At 49.1% G+C, this 19044-nt stretch overlaps 4 protein-coding genes and 1 non-coding gene across 5 annotated transcripts; 2 read left to right on the top strand and 3 right to left on the bottom strand.

Moving 5' to 3' along the window:
* Positions 1–188: 188 nt before the first annotated feature.
* On the bottom strand, positions 189–1591 carry CONPUDRAFT_48988 (glycosyltransferase family 15 protein; the record flags this gene model as incomplete). The annotated part of the gene is made up of 9 exons (XM_007765928.1): positions 189–458; positions 510–610; positions 662–754; positions 814–876; positions 935–1008; positions 1061–1113; positions 1169–1209; positions 1315–1454; positions 1512–1591. 9 exons carry the CDS (start codon positions 1589–1591, stop codon positions 189–191), a joined length of 915 nt encoding a protein of 304 aa, XP_007764118.1.
* A 2009-nt stretch (positions 1592–3600) lies between these two features.
* Positions 3601–5048, top strand: CONPUDRAFT_97956 (uncharacterized protein). The gene is made up of 5 exons (XM_007766551.1): positions 3601–3840; positions 3894–4051; positions 4103–4198; positions 4252–4773; positions 4822–5048. Exons 1-5 carry the CDS (start codon positions 3633–3635, stop codon positions 4909–4911), a joined length of 1074 nt encoding a protein of 357 aa, XP_007764741.1. The 5' UTR covers positions 3601–3632; the 3' UTR covers positions 4912–5048.
* Positions 5049–5410: 362 nt separating this feature from the next.
* On the top strand, positions 5411–5495 carry CONPUDRAFT_t22. The gene has a single exon. It is a non-coding gene; the product is annotated as a tRNA-Ile (tRNA).
* Positions 5425–10346, bottom strand: CONPUDRAFT_141859 (uncharacterized protein). The gene is made up of 14 exons (XM_007766550.1): positions 10073–10346; positions 9628–10022; positions 9213–9574; positions 9053–9164; positions 8147–8999; positions 7908–8094; positions 7725–7854; positions 7575–7672; positions 7104–7526; positions 6795–7052; positions 6456–6736; positions 6349–6400; positions 5908–6299; positions 5425–5849 (listed from the first exon to the last, which is right to left on the bottom strand). The coding sequence occupies exons 1-14, from the start codon at positions 10230–10232 to the stop codon at positions 5575–5577; spliced, it is 3978 nt and encodes a 1325-aa protein (XP_007764740.1). The 5' UTR covers positions 10233–10346; the 3' UTR covers positions 5425–5574.
* Positions 10347–10540: 194 nt separating this feature from the next.
* CONPUDRAFT_97943 (uncharacterized protein) lies at positions 10541–19041 on the bottom strand. Its single transcript, XM_007766549.1, has 24 exons — positions 18394–19041; positions 17886–18342; positions 15995–17833; positions 15651–15944; positions 15448–15582; positions 14986–15395; positions 14805–14924; positions 14536–14751; positions 14344–14487; positions 14160–14295; positions 13937–14105; positions 13793–13887; positions 13674–13745; positions 13027–13613; positions 12866–12970; positions 12771–12807; positions 12495–12717; positions 12331–12446; positions 12045–12275; positions 11768–11992; positions 11343–11711; positions 11140–11289; positions 10675–11088; positions 10541–10627 (listed from the first exon to the last, which is right to left on the bottom strand). Exons 1-23 carry the CDS (start codon positions 18957–18959, stop codon positions 10915–10917), a joined length of 6870 nt encoding a protein of 2289 aa, XP_007764739.1. The 5' UTR covers positions 18960–19041; the 3' UTR covers positions 10541–10627; positions 10675–10914.
* Positions 19042–19044: the final 3 nt, after the last annotated feature.

Here is a 19044-nt window from a genome sequence, read left to right as displayed (position 1 = left end):
ACGCGTGAATATCTCAAGCTGCGCACTGCGCAGTCGTTTACCGTGTTTACATTCAATGTGCCTAGGTAGATGACAAAAAACTAACTCCCTAAAAATACAGCATCTTGAAGCCCAAAATGGCCCCCAACTTCGCAGGTATATTGCCAACTAGTACGGATGTAGTCACGGTTGTGTCTACACCTATCCATCTAGAACAGCCGCATGAATTGCTTCAGACATGAGTTCTGCGCAAAGTCTAGCAAGGTACCGTCAGTATGTTGCGAGGCACACCATCTTGCAAAAAGCCCACCAAAGTTATCATTTGGATCACATGAGCAGTGTCCATTGCTCCAGTCTCGACCTTGCGGGCAATGTTGAAATGGACTATGTCTGTATCCGATATCCTTGAAGAAATGGACCTGATCTCTTCCTGCGAACAGAGACACTGCTATGCTGTGGATAGGAGCATCTCCCCACCGCTAATTTATGTTTGTTTGTTAATAAACTTGACCATCATACTAGAGTCTCACCTCGTAGTAAAAGCCGCCAGTGGATTCCAAATGTTGAAAGTAGCTGCTGTAAGCTTCGCTCCGCCAGAAATCCATGTTGGCTATCTCGAAGTTGCTCCAGACTGAATGTGTTATCAACGATGCGAGCTACAGCATTCAGAGTGCATCCTCACAGTGGCAGAGGTTATATGTATCTCCAGCATTGTCTGATAGGAAATCCATCGAGTTATCCGCGTGTAGATAATGCGGGTTCTGTTCGACGAACTCTGCGGTTATGTGTCAGTAAACTCGAGCATAGTTCGTATGCGCAGCCGAAACTACTTACGTTTAGTCTCTCCCCACAATGTTGGAATAGTCGGCTCCCATTCCGGCATTGATATGGTGAAGCCTGCCGCAAGGCATCTGTCAGTACGCGATATGACCCGCGCTCCAATAGCATTCTTTACCATACAACTTGTTGTTATCCTCCATAAACAAGAAAGGATCGTAGTCAAGGTCACAAAAGTAGCGAATGTCAGGCCTGCAGCAGTCAGAACCCATGCGAGATGGCTGGCAACAGAATAATTGCTCACTCAACCCGCCAATACCATTTGTATGATTGTAGCAACTCGTGATGATAGAAGAACTGTTGCAGCCTGATGAGTCTGAGGTCCCCGGGAGAGACTAGTGACTAAACTTACGCCCGAGTTAAAGCGACACATGTTCCTGTACCTATATAAATCTGTTTAGCTGTGCCTGCTAGGCTAGTACCAAACGCCTACGCACGAAACGCTTCCTAGTCTCAATCAGGCAAAGCACAATGCGATCGGTGGCGTGAAGCACCTACCGCCATAAATAATGCCCTGCCTGACCAACCGGTTGCGGCCTTCTTGCGCTTTCTCCTCGTCTATCCAGTCCGGCTGGTGCCAGTGGTCGTGTGGGATCTCGCCGAACGAAACAGGCGCATCGGTTAGGACGGATACACGCCTATGCAGTCACGTTAGACAACGGGCGGCGATGTAACGATTGGACGAAACGACAAACCTCTTGAACTCCGCCGTAAACGGCTCGTCATTGAGCAGGACCCAGGGATACTTATATTTGCGATTAAATTTCATTTCCATCTGTTCTACGCTCTGAATGACGGCGTTTAGGTCGCTGTTACGGGCGAGCATGAAGAGTGTGGCGTTCGCGCGCCGTGCCTCGGGCTGCGGCTCAATCTCTGGGTTAGACGATTGCTGAGGTGTCGGCTTAGTAACTAGGTGGGCGTCCGCGTTATAGTCGACTTGAGGAATATCGACTATGGCGGTTGTGTTCTTCGAAAATTTCCAAGACGTCGTTAGCCGACTTATGCTCTCTTCATGGTGGGCACTTATTAGATATATAATCCCAATCTGCATGGATAGACTCGACAGTCATGATTTGCACAAAAACAGCCACGATGACCACATACCAAGATTGCGAGAGCTAGTAGAACCGAACGACGATACGCGTTTGTCAAAGAAATCACAGACATAGGGCGACACCGGGGAAGTCAGCCCCTTAAAAGCCAAGTTCGACGGTGTTAGCTGAGAGAAACCAAAGAGTAGGAGGGGAAAATGAAGTTGTGGAGCTGTGGGCACACGCGTAGCTTATATGCGATAGCAGGAGACCGGGAAGCGATGAGAGCAAATTAAAGCATGAAGCATTTTTGAAACTATCTCAAGAAGGGATGTGCAGGAGGCCACTCCGTATTTGTCACCGTCGAGTTGGAGCTGCGCAGCACCCCGATGTCCGGAGCACGTACCATGATAAGCATCCAGTCGCCAGAGGTATTTCCTTGTTCCGCATCCTGGGACAGCGTTGCGATGCCACCGCCGAAACTAAGACCGGAGACCCCAGGCGGTAGTATCGCACTTGAGGTTTTTCGCCTAGACTTCAACCACTTTTTATTCTAGGCACCCGGATGTACGGTCATTGGATTGGGGGAAGAACTGAGGTGTGGCACCGTGAGTGGCGGTGACGTCTTGACGATCTAAAAATAAAGTGGATGATTGAGTTTTCATCATGGGTATTTGAAGTCCTCGGTCCCAGCCCCTGAGCATAAGTACCAGGGACGTTGACGTGACCTCTGCACCGACAGCCGCCTACCGGTTCAGGCGATTCGTACTGGCATGGCAGATCAAGACAAACGGGCGCTCAATCAGAGGGTAAAGATGCAAGTGAATTGCTAGTACTCGGCCAACAATCAAAAGTTCGCCAGAGAGCTTCACAGATGGGAAAATAGCGACGTGGCTGCCGCTCACCTGTGAGCAAAAAACAACCATAGGGAAGAACATACGTACCAGACATTCGTCGGGGCCGCTACTGTCTTACCGAAGTTTTGCAGATGACCACTTTTCCACTCCATAAAGGTGTCATGTGCGTTCGCGATGCAACCCTCGTTTCTCCGCCAATCGTCTCCCTCCAGCAAGTCTTACCTACCCATTCAGCGATAGCAACCAGTGATCCACGGTCAGTTGGACCTAGTAGGACTTAAGACCGCAGTCAGAGCGTGATTTCCGCAGCCAGAGTAGCTTCCCCTCTATATACAGGTAAGGCATGAGGCCGACGTCCAGCACTCGGTCTCTGTGCATCTTCTGATTCGAAGGCTACAAGACGTGGCTTAAAATACGACACCGAGTCACAAAACCCCCCCGAAGTCGGCGTGAGGCTCAAGCGTGCCCATATGTCATGAGGTTTGACAATGGGCCGTGGTAAACGAGGGGTAACTTTCCGTGAAGAAAGAGATAGCCGGTCTTCAACAGAGTTCGGCCATGTCTAAGTGGATGAGCAGATGAGCTACAGTACGAGCTCGAGGAGTCGGAGGATTAATACTATCTATCATACACAGAATTATCAAAATAAAAACAGCTAGGGAAGTCACGTACAGTCATACCCTGCAGCTCAACTCCATCATCCTAGTTCAAGCAATCGAATGACAACGTTAAACACTGGATGAACATGATTGACCACTTTGATTGTTGAATCAGTAGCCTGAAGTTGTTGACCTTAACCCAGGTATAAGGCTAGATACGCGTGAGAGGAGCAGGGCTGGAAAGCCGAATTTGGTGGTGTTTGTTGCCGTCATTTTTTTGAGCACTTGACTTGACCTGTTTCTCTCGCGCGTTCTGGTCCAGCTCTCGTATGGCGTCTCCTCAATCTGCGTTTCCTCCTGTAAATGGCCTCGCAGACGTGGCCTCGCCGCCAACGCCCATTGTTCCTCCTGTAGTGCAGCCATCGAAGTCAGCATTCTCCCCCTTGACCAGCATTTACTCTCGCTTCTCCGCATGGAGGGACTCTCTCGGCCTCCCCAATCCCGGCACAGCCGAGAATTTGCAGAAAGAAGTCAAGTGTTAGTGTTTTCACGTTTCTCTTTAGGGCCAAACTGACGTGTTTGACCACTAGCCACCCACTTGACTAACTTCATCTTCGATGGCGCGCGTGCCGACTTGACCAAGAGCCTGTCCATGAACCCCGCGTTCCAGCTGACGCATTCGTTTGCGTTGGGCTCCCAGACAGTTGCTCCATCATACAACCTTGGTGCTGTGTTCGCAAACAACAACGTCAGCTTCTCATGTTCCGAACCTGGCAAGAAAACTGACATTCTCCCCCAGACTCTCCTCCAAGGCAGCATCGACCATGATGGAAATGTTAATGGTCGGATGAACCAGGGATGGACGGAGAACAATGTGACGCGAATGCAGGCTCAGGTAAGTCGCTCACACGCGCCTACGAGAATTTCAGTCGCTTACACGTACCCTAGCTATCGTCACGAGCTGGCCAGAACATGATCCAGGTTGAGCAGGATTACCAGGGCAAGGATTTCTCTTTGAACGCCAAGGCGGTCAATCCCTCACCCGCAGATCTCTCGGGTATTTACATTGGAAGCTACTTCCAGTCGTTAACCAAGAACCTTGCTGTGGGTTTTGAGACATTATACCAGCGCCCCACACCGGAGATGGCGGAGATGACGACCTCCTACCTCGCCAAGTACACCGGCACGAACCGGGACTGGATTGCCACCGCACAGTTACAACCAGCCGGCATCCTGCAGGCCTCGTACTGGCAGAAGTTCGGCGAGAAGGTCGAGGTCGCCGCTGACCTACAGTGTATTGCCGCTCCTCAGCGGAGAGACGCTATCGCCACCGTCGGCGCCAAGTATGACTTGCGCATGGCTACATTCAGGGCGCAGCTTGATTCGACCGGCAAAGTTTCCGCTTTGCTTGAGCAGCGTTTCGCGCCAACATTCTCATTCTTAGTGTCGGGAGAGCTTGACCACTTCAAGGTAAGTTTCTTCCCAAATATTCATGCATGCTCGCTGACGCGTGTACAGAACGCCGCCAAGGTTGGCGTCGGTGTGATGATTGAGAGCTCTACGCTCACCCCTGAGGAGATGGGCATGCCTCCTCAAGTCCCCGTATAGTGAAACACCATTAGATTTCTATTGCTAGAACCATATATTGCATATAGTATAATCAGACATTCCCCTACTCTTACGCATGAAAATAGTTACTGGACGACGAGCATGGGCTGGACCAGCAAGCTTGAAAATCATTTACGGCTTATAAGACTTGTTTGGGACTACACCAACAGTACCCAGAGATGCATGAATCTATGCAGATATGCCTACGGGAGACTACTAGTAGGTGCATCCGCCGACGTATGACGCAACTCGTCCGGGTGGTTGGCGAACCGCTTTCAATGCGTCTTCTGCCTGGTAGAGCCTCGCTTTAGATGCACCTGACATTGAAGCGACGATCATGCGGGGGCACACTAGGTTCTTCTGTCGGCTGATCTACTCACTGTCATGTATGTTCCACCAGGCAAACTATCCCCTAACTTCTCAAGTAGCATGGCGAGAGGTAGATAAGATGCCCAAACCAAATGGTATTATGATAAAACGTAGCGGTGTCTATAGCGATAGTCCCATAGCTCAGTGGTCAGAGCGTTGTACTTATGAGGTTACAGTCCATGCAAGGGTCCCGAGTTCAATCCTCGGTGGGACTAATTCTTTTGACTCAATTATGGTTGAAATACCGACACAGCCATCCCTCAACTGTGCAGGAAGTAGTTGGAATCTCTGACATTAAATAAATCCTGAATAACAAACATCTCCCTCCGGCTTCACATACGCTCTCAGTTTTCTCGTACCCAATCTCGACTCTGAGCCTGGGTGTTCTGACGCATAAGCTTCTGCGCACAACTCGAAGTGCCCAGAACTAATGAAGTAGACGGGGATATCCAACGTTTGTGACTCGCCGCCCTTGAGTCGACCTAGAGGTATATCGGATGATATGGTGTCCGAGAGCACATAATCACTGGGATCAGCAAGTACTTTCAAGAAAAGGACGAGGGCTGTTTCTGGTGGTATAGAATGAGTCATACACAGTGACGCATCCTTGCTACTTGGTATCCTTACCTGATGTGTTTGAAACTACAATGTTGACATAGAACAACTCGTTGGGTGGAGGCAAGAACTTCCCTGCCCTCCGGGAAAGAGGCTTGCCATCATCGTAAGCAAGCGACATTTGTAGTTTGACAATGTCAGTCTTGAGGGACTTTAGCATCGGTAAAGTTAACCGCTGCTGTCGCAAAGAAAGGTCTCCTCTCCGGATACCGTTGAGTTCCTTCCATGAACCTTTGACAACTTCAAGCAATTTTTCTCGATACCAGAACAACTCTCGTTGTCGGCGTTCTTCCTCGGCGGACAATGCCGTTTTGGCGACGACGAACTGTCTTTCTGACAGGGTTGGAATAGTCTGAGAAACGACAGGATCCGGTAGCATGAACCTCTTGAGAAGCAGAACTACCCTTTAAAAGAAGTGTCATTATGATGGTTTCGAAAAAATTACCAACATACCTTGAGGAGGATCCGGGGGCGACGATGGTGGAGGTTGCTGTCGGTTCTACGCCTGCGTCCGGGAAGGTGTCAGATGGATGATAACGAGGCAATGAACACTCACTTACCCTCTTGAGCACTCTCGAAGATCACTTCAAAGGGTAGTCCATACGTATTTCGGACTTCTATTGAGAACATGCAGAGATCCGTCATGTCTTGCCCGAGGCTGTCTTCAGAGTGATAATCGCTATCGACCGGTAGAATGGTCATATTGCTGCACTCCAACATTTGATACACTGTCATGTTCACTGGCCATGACAACTGTCGGGTGTGGAAGGTGTTCGACGCCTTGTCCGACTCATGAGATCGTTGTGCATATGCATAGGCAATGTTAATGCATCCACGCGTACTGAATCATGCAGTTAAGTGGACTTAGATTTCAGCATAGGCAGAAATGAGAGACTTACCAACCAACCTTGCCTAGGCAAGTTATTGGCAAGGTCGCTTTCTCTCCAGGTCTGATGCCCTGAGTTGTCGAGTCTTCACCGCATGAGAAGGCTTGACGATTGATGAGTTGGTATTCCGTCTCGTAAGTCTCGAAAACAGTCAGCTCTCCCTCCGCCAAGGCCTCTTGGGCGGGCGCAATAGTGGAGTCATCGAAGGAAAGCTTGAGGAAGTCGATTGGCAGGGAGGATATATTTTCTAGTGTGAGGTGAATTACTGATCTAAGAACAGTTAATTCATCCATCCAACTTTTGGCGAAACCATGCACTGACTTTTCGCCTTCATAAAGCATGACCGCATCGTGAGTTAGCGATGTCCACCTCATTCGCAACAAAGGTTGCTCTGGAAGCACATTACACTCCAAGTACCGTACTTGCTCGTTCGGTCCTGATGTTGTTGTACTAACACGCTTAGTATTTTTAGCTGTGCTCCTTGCTTGTAGACCAGGTGATTTTATGCGTCCAATTTCACTCGTCAAATAGGTCCTTTTTCGTGAGAACTGTTCGCTAACTCCCTCAATTGGCAGGGGAAGCGTAAATTCCTGTGGTGCGCCACCCATAGCTTGAACGATACAGCCACGAATAATCAGTGTACCGGTTTGAGTTGCCTTGCCAGTAAATGAAGCATGATAGTAGGACTGGGGTGGGATGTAGATCGTAGTCAATGCTTGGCAGTCAAATGACGGCCCGGACGTGCTGGAAACAAGGTCAGAGAGTATTCAGTAAAGTGGAATGTATACTGACCTGAGAGAAAGACTCTGCAGCTCCAATTCGAATACATAGGGGTTGTACAACGTGACAAGTAGTTCAGCTGGTTCGTTCTGCACCAAGATAACTTTCCCCTGGACCAACAGCTTAGAAGGGGTCTGTCTACGTATAAGAGCTAGAACTGACCTGGCTATTTCCTGCCTTTCTGGGATTGTACAAGAATGGATTAGTACCTCCAGTACCGATAGGATCTGCCTGGACTTCCTGGCTTAAGAGTGACATGGGCTTCTCAACAGGCAAACGCCCAAAGGGCAGTCTTTATATGTACCCATCAGAACCTCAATGATTAAGCTTTCAAGCGACACTTACGACATGACTTCAATATTGACAATGGGAGAATCGCCCCAATATTCTACGGTTTTGGTCGCACCTCGACGACAGGCCACTGCAAGAGCCCTCGAGGCAGTTTGGTTCAGGTGATATTGGTCGCCAACGGTGAACACGGAGTGGAGAGCTCTCAGTGCTGAGAGGGAGAAAGACGCCACAGCAAGATGATCTATACTATAATTAAAACGTACATAACTCATATGCGATCAACTAAGACTCACCAGGCAGGGCCTCAGCTACAGCTATGGATTCCCGGACCATCCCAACCTGAAGCTCGGGCCATCCAAACGGCTCATTTAGTGGGGGAAGGGAGTTATTACTACTTTCCTCGCCCTGGCTAGGTGTCCGCTCGCTTGAATTGACGAGCTTGACAGAGGCGAGGTCAATTCCCATGATGCTACACGAGTATCGTAACACTTGTAAGATGCTTTCATTGCCTTCCTGCGTTTCGTTCAGGCGAATTCCGATGGCCCCTGTGGCGAGATCAGGGCTGTGGTTACCGTCGTCACCATTTGGGAAAGTGACACTTCCTGAACTCCCGCTGTCGCTGCGGTAAGCCGTTTCACTCTCCTCGCGTCCACATACGACTAGGTCCATTAAGCAGCTGAGCACTTCTCTAAGAATGTATACCTCCTTGCGCTTGTAGCCAATGCTACTGAAAATAATTGCCACAGTCTGCAGAGCACGGAGACGCTCGTATGGATCTAGATGGAGAAGCCAAGGACCATGTGCTTGAGTGACCGTTGTTGAGATTTGCATCCGCGAGATACCGGAAGCGACGGAGAGGCTTTCAAGATGGCTCCATGCTGCGGCCGAAGTGTCCTCTCGCGCGCATGCACTGCCGGCAGGTTGCAACATAGATGCAAACGCTGGAGGGCCCCAGCCTCTCGATACCCACACCGCAAGTAGAAGCGTCGTTTGCCGTAGGATGGAATCCACGTACAAGGACGTCAAGACTGCATTTTCCTGGGGATTGTCCAGCATGATTGGGGTTTTGGGATATAACAAGGCAGCTTGGGAAAGCTTTTCCATTATGCTGTACCATCCGTCCTTGCTATAGCTTATAGAAGCTTGCTTCGATAGTTCAATGTCTACTGAAGGGAAAAGGAGGATCACCTAATACTCACTTGTCCGGCAGACCAACTATCCAAGAATGAGATCACAGCCGTCCCCTCTACAGCAGAGGCATGCCATGCAGGATCTTGTGACGACCTGAATAAAACGAGCGCCTCGGTGTACCTAGAAGCAGTTATTTTGAGTTTTGAAGACACAGGTTGGTAGGTTTACCAAAGAGTAGCATCAGCGATTCTTCCAGCCAGTAAGAACATATCTCCAAGCACTTTGTACAGCCTCCCATGTGACGAGGCTAGGGTACTTGAGCGCTTTCTCGCCGGAAAACCGAGGCTTGATTGTCGTGATATAGGGGTGTTGGTGATGGGATTTATACCCGGCCCGGCAGATAAGTTACGTTTGAGATCACCTGGAGGTGACGAGAATCCAGCAGAGGTCAGCTCTGGTTGGCTCATGGTCGAAGATGTGAACGACATAGGGTCTTCGAATACAGAGGGAGAATCGGATGATGGTGGGAAGATTGGAAACATGGTGGCATTGAGATGTTCGTTGCCTATGGGCGTTTCAAGCAGGCTCATCTACCTGAACACATGAGCTCTGGAACAGCAATGTTTATTGATGAAATCTATACCAGACGTCCAAACTCTCCCAGTATCTGAGAACAGAGATCTGCAAGCAAAGTGCCGATGTAAAGTTTCTTATTTCCCATCAGGTGCGGGATGACAGTCACTCCAGGAACGGCTTCGCTCATTGCTGCACCTGCAACTTCCTCAGACTCCTCGAAGGCGAAACACACCTTAGACGTAGGGAAAGAGTTCGTCAATGCTAAACTGGATGCCAGCTTGTTAAACTGTCGCTGCAGTGTTGTAGGTGTCTGCTTAGAGGAACAGACACCCACGCCCACAATGCCAAGAGTTGATTGTGACGGTCTGATGAGCGACAAAGGGGCGCGCACAGAGGGACCGACATAAGACGAGAAGCGAAGGTGAAGGGAGCCAGAGGAGAGAGGATTGGGTAGAAAGCGAGCTGCTGAAAGTATTGAAGTTTGCACGCGTTGAGAGAAGTAGAGGGCGGACCTCTTTCGTCTTTGACACTCGCTGGTATGTCACTGAGTTTGATTGTGTCGAAGCAACGTATCTCGGACGCGTATTCTTCAAACGCAGACTTGGAGATGGTGCCCACGGGTAGGACGAGCAGTCGAAGGTGGGCAAGAGACGCGAATGCATGAGGTTCCATGACCGACGCCCTAACAGATTATGAGTCTGGGTTTGGGTGGATTTCGCGCATGCGCATGGGCGCGATTGTCCTCGCTACGTAGGGCGGACAGCCGCCGGTGCAATCGCGTCTCGCAAAGTGAGTGAGGGGCTCGCCCTATTTTGGCAACCACGACACGACATCACTACAGACGTCCCGTTCTACCATTCTATTGACGTTCCTCGCTGCACCTTGTATCTGATTTTGTCACTTGCCAGCAATACAAGAGACGGAGAATGGTAATTTACCTAATCTTGTACTGAAACGCGTACTCAGTTTTGTCTCACCAGGCTGCCAGCGACAAAGCTCTCGGAGGCGCGATGCTCTTCGTGGCCGCCTTCGTGTTTGTGTACTACACTGTATGGGCCCTCCTCCTAGTGCGTACCACATGATGCATTTATGCCCTCATCTGATCCTCTCGAAGCCATTTTTTGATTCATCTAGTTCGATACACGCCTACTTTCCAACCCGCGAATGGGCAGTTCGTCTGCCAGCTTTCCTATTGGTAGTAGGATTGACGGGCATTGGCTTCTTCATAGGGTCAACTATCGTCAAGGAAAACCGGAAAAAGGCTCAAAAGGCCAAGCTTCGAGCAGCATAATTTCACTATTTGCACTCGTAATTCGGCTTGGTCTTTACCTATACCTCGTATACATATTCCTATTTATGAAAGCCCCCCTCGCATTTCTCTGTCCCTTTTCCGGTCACCAGCAGCTTTCTGTGGCTCTCTGTCGAGAGTGCGTAATTTCTCCGCACTTATAATGTCCTTTGCCACCTGCGATGTTAAGGCATCGAATTGGACGTCTGAAAAAGTTTCTCCATCCAAAATGCGCGACAACTGTGATTGAATGAGCTAACGCCGCTCACATCCTCAGTCAAGGTGGTTTACCTTGTTCACCACTGTGCTTTTCCGGATCGAATCGCGCTGCCGTTGGACCAAGCTAATGTGGGGCAAAAGGTCCACATTTACTACCAGATGATATTGATGGACGAAGATAAGTAAATTCGCCGCAGAGGAGGAAATCAAGTTGATGAATGGCTGGCACATATCTGTGATGAGCTCGTAAGACATTCCGTGGCACTGGTACTCACAAAATCATCTTCGCCATTGCCGCTTGCGCCGTAGGTATCTAGGAGTGTCTCGATGACAGGCCACAACTCATTCCAAATCATATGGGTTATGTCAGTAATCTGCTGATCGGAACCGTCACTCGGAGTTATTGCAGAATGGGCAAGCAATAACCAAAGCTTCAGTGCTACGCATGCATGTTCGAATTCGGCGAGAGCAGATTCACGAGGGGTAGCTCCCGCTCGGGCGAAGGCATCTAAGGATCTGTAGTACATAGGTGCAAACCTCTTGAAGTGAGACAGGAGGAGCTGTCCGCATCCTGGGGGCTCTGAAGTTGCGGCGAGTACTAGAATATTCCATGTTCGGACGCAGAGACCTGGATGAACAAGGCCCTACCAGCAGTAGCATCAGAGATTTGCTAGAAAGGATTAGAATGCAATGTACTAACTTCTCCATTTCCTGACAATGCTGGCAATGCCTTTTCTTTCAGTTCTTGGCTCCGTAGTATGAGGCGTGCAATTCCCATGGCAGCACCAAATTCTTTCTCCGAGTCTGAAGGTGACCACGCATGCTGGAGGAGGAACAAGGCCCCTGGGACAGTGAGGCTTGTGATAGACAGCATATATTGCCAATCGACACGCTCCAGAGAAGCAGGGTCAATCGCAAGAACAGCCTAGCACATAAAGACTTAGTAATCATGCGTAATCAACTTTGATGCGATTCACCTCGGCCATTGCATTCAGGGTTACGGGCGAGACTCTCGACTTCATGCGGAGGACTTCGTCAAATACCTCCAAAATCACTTCAGCTACTTCTCTAGAGTGTGCATGCCTCCGATGGTGAGCCGACGAAACGTTCTTGCCAGTCACAGGAAGGAACTCTAGAAGGATGTCCTTCTGCACTTCAAATCTCGACAACGCGATCCGCATGATGATCGCTACTGACTGAACGAACTCCTGTTTAAACTGACTGAGAACTCCACAGCCAGCCAAAGCAGTATGGGAGGCTTACTTGACAAGGGAGGGCGTGGTGCCTGAGCAAGACCGACGCTATGTCAAGCAGAATATTTATATCGAATCCACGACCGGACGAACGGCGAGCCATGAGAGCCAGCCAATCGCCAATCTCTATTTACCGTTAGCACTCGGTGAAACAATTCGCAATAACGCTCTCACCTCTCAATAAGGCGTCATCATAACCATCGTAGAACACGACTTGAACGTACTGGCATATATTCTTGGCAGTAAAGTTATTAATCTTCCAGTCTGCGTCGGGTGGTTGAGATAGCACGCTACGAAGCAATGCTTCCTTTAAAGACATATTTGATGGTGTAGCACGCCTTGCTTCTGAATCCGTGACATATTTGAGGACATTGAAGATGTCGTTCTGAAGATCTCGCTAGGAAGAAGATCGGTGAAAAGGCCATGCATCAGAGTATGACGGGAACAAACCTTGCACAAACTGCAGAATATGCCATTCGGGAGGAAGCTGAATAAGTAATGTCCTTCAATTATTTGACCTGCCTAAAGGGTTTCGACGTACTCACTTCGTCAAGACGCCTGCTAGAAAACCTCGAGTTTGCGCTACCAATGCGTCTTCGTTGTGGCTGTCCAGCGATATTATCACAGCAGCCGAATGCTCTATAGCGTCGCTATTATGTCACGAACGGATGAGCAATTCAAGAGAAAGAAACCGTATGGCACGCACATCATCAAAGCACTAGGCCATCTTTGGAAATAGATTTGTACAATGGACAGCGAGGTTTGTCGAAGTTCGTAACTGAGATCGCCATGTATGGTGTCCAAAGCCTTTCGTATGACTTTTCGTAACATTGTGTCGTGGGGTATTAGAGTCGGTTTTTGGAAATCTTGTTTGTAGACAATGATGAGCATCGATTCCAGCAGAGATTTCTGAACTATAATAGGTATCGATTGCATATCCTCCAAAGAGCAGAACAAAGTCAAGGCGACATCCACAAAAGCCGTGCCAATGAGGGCTGGCGATGGCGCATCATCTTCAAGCAACGAGCCTCCCATAACAGAGGGAGGTAAATCATATGGATAAGCCGAGTCCAGAAGTCGAGGGATCTCATGGATGCAAGGAAAGGCGTACTCGGGAAGCTGAGAGAAAGAGTCGAATCGGACAGAGAGAGCTCGCCCATTCGCAGCTTGGGTTGAGCTGACGTCTAGAAAGCCGACAAACTTCACCAAATAAAACTTGAGGGTGAACATAGAAAAGAGATCAATGCTGACGCCACTACTTAACATTCGGAAAGCGAGAACCAGTAGTAAATTCTGTTGAAGGTCGTTTTGGAGTTAAGGTTACACGCGCGGGTTTGTTCATGAACTACGTACCTGTACATTGGCTGTGTCCTGATCCTTATCACGAAGCTGCGAAGCTGTTCTTGATGACAGGCCATACATATCCTATATTGGTTGTCAATACAGGCCCACAAAGTAACGAGGGTTATTACAAAATGAGCATGAGCAGGACCATCGTCATTCGCGCGGTCGCTCTGCGAGTAGTCATCTTCGCGGAGGGCCTCAATGATTGTTTCCCATGACAAAACTGTGTCAACGTCAGTTTGCGGGCTAAGCGCGACATATGTGAATACTACCTCGCCAGGTGGGAAAATGCGGCTGAAGGTGGATAAGAAAAGAGACGAGTGTCGAGCGTTCTGTGATGGGTATGGATGAGAAGGCTTCGTCCCAACACCGCGAAACTGCTTCAAGGTGAGCTGGTAGTAAGGTTTGTGCCCAACTGCTGGCAGCCGCACGAATCTCTTCCTGCTCATCAATGTTGACACCTGGACTTGACTTTGGGGGTAGGGAGTCACATACATTATCATTCGCCCACAGGGCTCCAAAACAATGATAGAATATCTCTAAAGTGCTGGATCTCCACTGTCGATCTTCAACTTCTAGAGGGCTGGACATATCCAGAACCATTCGGAAAAGTCTATTCATGGCAAGAAATCTGCCCCGAAATCAGCAACAGTTGGAAAACAAAGAACATACGTCTTACCGTTTTTGCCAATAGTCCCTAATGTCGAGAGTATCTATCAGTAGTTGCTGGAAGGGCAACGGGTCCACCGCCAAAAGTCGGACCAATATTGACAGTCTGATGCTACTAATGTTGTGATCTCGGATATCGTAAAAACCCCACACACTAACACGAGTGGTTAGTCACAATTTGCTTCTAGAGTGGCTGACATACCATGAGCGCAACGCGTGTCCATTCCGCAAAATGAAGTTATCGATCTCATACGGCTCTAGTAAAGAGGCATGTGCAAAAAAGCCATGAATGAACTTGGCAATCGATGCAGCTACTTCTGGAACTCCGGTGGAGACATAGTTCTCCAGCACATGCAAAAGCTCTGCGTCCATGATGATTGGATCATGTGCACTAGATATCCGCGTGTTCAGTTTGCGTCTAAGAATTATTACATAAGGGATGTGATGTTTATACATTATTCATCTACTCACCTTGAAGGGAAATCTTTGAGGTCAGCCTCGTCAAGAAGGCCGAGCGTACTCAGCTCAACCCGGTCACAGCCATAGAGTAGTAAGCAAGTAGCTAGCGACTTGCGGACAAACGTGCAAAATCTGCAACACTGGCTTAGTTTTAAAACTCTAACTCATTTCTCCCGTAGAAGAAGAGACGCACTCCGCTATCTCTTCTGGTAAATGCAAACAAGGGAGCAACTTCTGTGCCACATAGACGTGCAGGGCGGAGACTTTTGATTGGAGGTCCTGCCGTCCGAGTGACCTTATCCAAGTGGTCGTGAACATCGCTTCAACGAGAGCAAGACAATCAGTCATGGGGGCATTATGTTTCTGAGCGAAATCTACGAAGTTGCCGAACATAGAAGTGCTGATATCAACTCCTGACAGTGCAAGTAGCTGGAGCCACATTAAAGTACGTTGATATGTTTCTTTGGAAGCTGCAGCTCTGAGGATTCCGGGCCAGAAGTCCGGGGAAGTATTGGGTTTAGTGCTCTGTAGTAGATCAGCAGTAGTGAACCGTGACCCTGATTCAGCGTCGCGAGTAAAAAGCCGCGGAAGGGAAGGAACAGTCTGTGGGGCGATGGCTAAGTCGATAGAACATCATGGAAATCCGTGTTCTTACTGCATGAGAATATAGTTCTGGATTAGCGCGCTCTAGCAACGAAAAGAATACATCATCGAGGGCGCTAAATAGGACCGGTGTGGAGGTCAATTTGACCAAAGCCCTTGTAAAAGTTTCTGCTAAAACAGCAGGCGTCTACAGAAGAGACATCAGGCGGTGAAAAACATGAAGTACATAACAGTCATCTGCCGATGAAATCGTACCCGAACATCTGCTTGTGAAGCGTCTTTTGCGATGCTGGCCAAGGCGTCATACACCATGGAAGCATAAAGTCTCGCGTCTTGGTTATGGAGAGCAAGTAACCAAGGAGCGGCATATTTGGTAAGAAGCGACCGTCTTGACGCGACATAGTCTCCCCCATTGTTGGCCGAAGATACGGCCACACGACGGGTGCCACGATCATAAGGCCAAGACTGTGGGTCCGCGGGGGAACGCACGCCTGGCAGATTTCGCCGACGGGGGACGTATTCACGTAAGATAGTGGCCAAATTGTCGTCCTCCAAAAGCTATCAGTAAGACTTACTTCATTGAGCCATGTAAACCATACCTCTGCTAATACCCACTTCAGGATGGCTTGTGCTAATCTGAGAAGGGCATACTCGGATGCCATCCCACTTGGCCAGAATCTTCTCAGCAGCAGAAAGCCGATTTCATTCACAGACAAGTTCAGGTCGGATAGGGACGCTTCTATGCTGCATACTAGGGTTTCCACGTGTATCGATAAGTCAAAACCAAGGGGCAGCGGGAACTCAAGTTCGCACACTCTCTGCTGACTAAAAATCGGCGTTTCTAGCTGGTCTGTGTCGTTCGACATGAACATTCCAAGAGAACTGAGCCATGACAGACAGTATCCAGCTGCCGAGTCTGAGAAGAGATTGAGCTCGTACCCTAGCACATTACGTGCATGAGAGAGTGTTATGACGTTGAAAGTCTCGCGGCTGTCAGAAGGGTTTCCCTCGTTGCCGGCGATTACTCCCGAAGGGCTGAGGTACCCTCCTGGGGAGCCGAAGGAAGGTGCCTGGGCTTCGAAAGGTGATTTGATACATGACGCCATATAGGTGAGTGTCGGCCAATCGAACATTATCGCATGCTTGGAAGGTTGTAGCTTAGACTCTTGAAGGAACTCCCCCAAAGTAGCGGATACAGGGAGTTTTCCAGAGGAGAGATATGCCTCGTATAGCTCAACAAGATATTGCAGTTCAAATCCGGAGGTGTCGTTGGCACTATCGTGCTTATCCGCCTCAATGATGATGGATCCCAACGCCAAACCGTTGTTAAGTATCTGCAACTGCATCCAGAGCACTCCGAACGATACTGAGATTTCTTCGTATGTCCTTCGACCAAGGTCCTCGGAAGACAAGAAAATGTCGCCATAGAAGTCCGCGAAAGATTGTCGCACAGTAGATAGCTGAGTTACCATGTGAGATGCATCACGTTTGAAAGAATCGCAGGGGGGGAGAGGGTGGCTAGTTGACGAGCGACAAGACATGTGTATAAAGAATTGACAACGGCCGCAATGGAGGGCTTGAACGCCCCAGATAGGCATCCGACAAACAGAGCAGAGGGTGAGGGTAAAGATGTTCACGAGCTCCATCAAATGATCTTGTCGGCTCTGAGGTTCAGGGACTGAAGTCCGCAAGAACGATGGCACTAGACAGAATCGGTAGACCGCAACCTTTTGAGTGTCGGATGCCTTGTCCGACATGTACTCGCAAACAGCGTTGCCCTGAGGATATTCGTAGCAGTCAAAATGTACAGCACACATGCATCCAATGCAGAAGAGCCCCATATTGTCAATAGCGGTAGAGCACATGTGACAGATATGCAAGCCATGGTCCTCGAAAGTCGTAGGAGTACTCCTTTGGTATCGCCATATGACAAATTCATGCGCGTAATGGCAGCCCCGAACGGTACTCGCGTTCTCCATTTCTAATCTCGCCCCAGCCAACGTAGGGAGAGCTTGTGAAACCGTGTTGTGACCCAAGGCTCGTGGCCAGAATGTTGATAGCAAAGCCAACGCCGTGTACCTACTCCTTGAGCTGTGGTAAGCCACCACTTCAAGAAGATCGAGGTAGGCATCCCTCTTCTTGTCGATTATTGCCCTGATCAGACGATTGACACGATACAATGTTAGTGCATCCGCGGACTCGAGATCCACTGTGTCAAGCAAGGCTGCAAGCAAGGGAGCAGCAAAGGATGATATAACGTATACCGGATAAGAATGAAAAGGTGCAGCAAACGAACCCAATGGCGATCGGTCAGTGTCTGGCAAGTGCCATGGTTGCCAATCACTGCCCAACGCGCCGAAGGTGTCGCCCGGTGCCTCGTCAATATGAATAGAAACTGAAGGAACCAACGATTGGTGCGGAGCGTTTTCGTGTTGTTGCTGTAAGGGATTTTATTATCTTGACGTCAAAAGTAGAAGATCGAAGTAGTACCTCTTTAGATCTAGCTTCACTGGCGGTAGCCTCAAGCCCTTCGAACACCGTTCTGACAACAATCTGCTCAAAAAAAGCCACCAGGCTTGGTCGCATTTCACGAGGGAATGTAGAAAAGGCGGGAAGTACCGCGGAGGCTATACGAGTTATTGTGTCGTGTTCACCGCTGTGCAAAAGGATCATATATCTTGTGACATCCAAGGTAACTAACTGTAGAGCAAAGGGGGGCTTGGAAGGTCGGGGAGAAGCAATCTTGAATCGACAGTCCTCCAGTACTATTGATGATAAGATGGACATGCAATGAGTGAACAGCTGAGAATGCTGTACTCGAGATTCCGGAGACTGAGAGCGATTTCGCTCGCCGGTAAAACTGCTCCTTCGACTGGAACTGCGAAACCGGAAGGGAGAAGATGAGCCTCTGTTGAGCGACCCATGGCGGTCCCCAAGTGAAAGCGTCCTAATAAAGCCTCGGATTTTTATGCCAATGTGCCATAAATTGAGTGCTTACTCTTCAAGTATCTTCCAACCCTGAGCAGCAGCGAAATACAAGATTTCCCGAAGTCTATGCATCAAGTCGAAGGTGGCTTCCGATGAGAAGATAGAGTCATCATCTTCTTCATCGTCACTGTATTCCTTTATTTTTGAACTCTGTGAAGCAGAGTAGCCTACAGGCGGGGTGCCCTTGAAAGTTTTAATAACCTTGGCGAACGTCTTCTGGGACACTTCAGTTGGTAAGTAACCAGAAGTCTCAAACACTGTCGGTGGTCGCGGTCGAGCATCAAGCTCTTGTAAAACTAGTGCAAGTAACTTCCTAGATTCTTCTATGGCATGATGGGGTATATGAGAGGATATAGCCTTTGCCAAGTGGGCGGTTGGTGAGGATTTGTCATGCGGACTGGATGGGGTAGCAGGTACGGGAGGGCCAGAGGAATCAAAGGGCGACAAAGAATCTGGTGATATCTTTTCCGTGCTGGTGCGACCATACCCGGTTTCTGGCTCTTGTATTTCCAACCTCAAATGCGGTGCCAGCTTCGCTTTAGCAAGAGATGAGTCCGCTGGGGACCATCCGTCCATGTCGAGATCAATACTAATCGTGTTAGTGTGACAGCATGCACTGTAAGTAAAATAGACCCAGAAAAGCAGCCTAGAGGGGGCGTGC

The sequence above is a fragment of the Coniophora puteana genome (assembly GCF_000271625.1).
Source record: "Coniophora puteana RWD-64-598 SS2 unplaced genomic scaffold CONPUscaffold_2, whole genome shotgun sequence".
NCBI classification, from domain to species: Eukaryota; Fungi; Basidiomycota; class Agaricomycetes; order Boletales; family Coniophoraceae; genus Coniophora; species Coniophora puteana.
The sequence above is the reverse complement of the archived record's forward strand: the minus strand, read 5'-3'. Positions and strand labels throughout refer to the sequence as shown.

Excerpts from the sequence above, each read along its gene's own strand:
- CONPUDRAFT_97956 (XM_007766551.1), top strand. The coding sequence starts at position 3,633 with ATGGCGTCTCCTCAATCTGCGTTTCCTCCTGTAAATGGCCTCGCAGAC. Across the intron at positions 4,052-4,102 it reads CTGTGTTCGCAAACAACAAC|ACTCTCCTCCAAGGCAGCAT; the intron begins GTCAGCTTCTCA and ends ATTCTCCCCCAG. Across the intron at positions 4,774-4,821 it reads GAGAGCTTGACCACTTCAAG|AACGCCGCCAAGGTTGGCGT; the intron begins GTAAGTTTCTTC and ends ACGCGTGTACAG.
- CONPUDRAFT_141859 (XM_007766550.1), bottom strand. The coding sequence starts at position 10,232 with ATGGAACCTCATGCATTCGCGTCTCTTGCCCACCTTCGACTGCTCGTC. Across the intron at positions 9,000-9,052 it reads ATAGTTGGTCTGCCGGACAA|CAAGCTTCTATAAGCTATAG; the intron begins GTGAGTATTAGG and ends GAACTATCGAAG. Across the intron at positions 6,300-6,348 it reads GCCCCCGGATCCTCCTCAAG|GGTAGTTCTGCTTCTCAAGA; the intron begins GTATGTTGGTAA and ends CTTCTTTTAAAG.
- CONPUDRAFT_97943 (XM_007766549.1), bottom strand. The coding sequence starts at position 18,959 with ATGGACGGATGGTCCCCAGCGGACTCATCTCTTGCTAAAGCGAAGCTG. Across the intron at positions 18,343-18,393 it reads GGTTGGAAGATACTTGAAGA|GACGCTTTCACTTGGGGACC; the intron begins GTAAGCACTCAA and ends AGGCTTTATTAG. Across the intron at positions 12,971-13,026 it reads TGGCCTAGTGCTTTGATGAT|CGACGCTATAGAGCATTCGG; the intron begins GTGCGTGCCATA and ends GTGACATAATAG.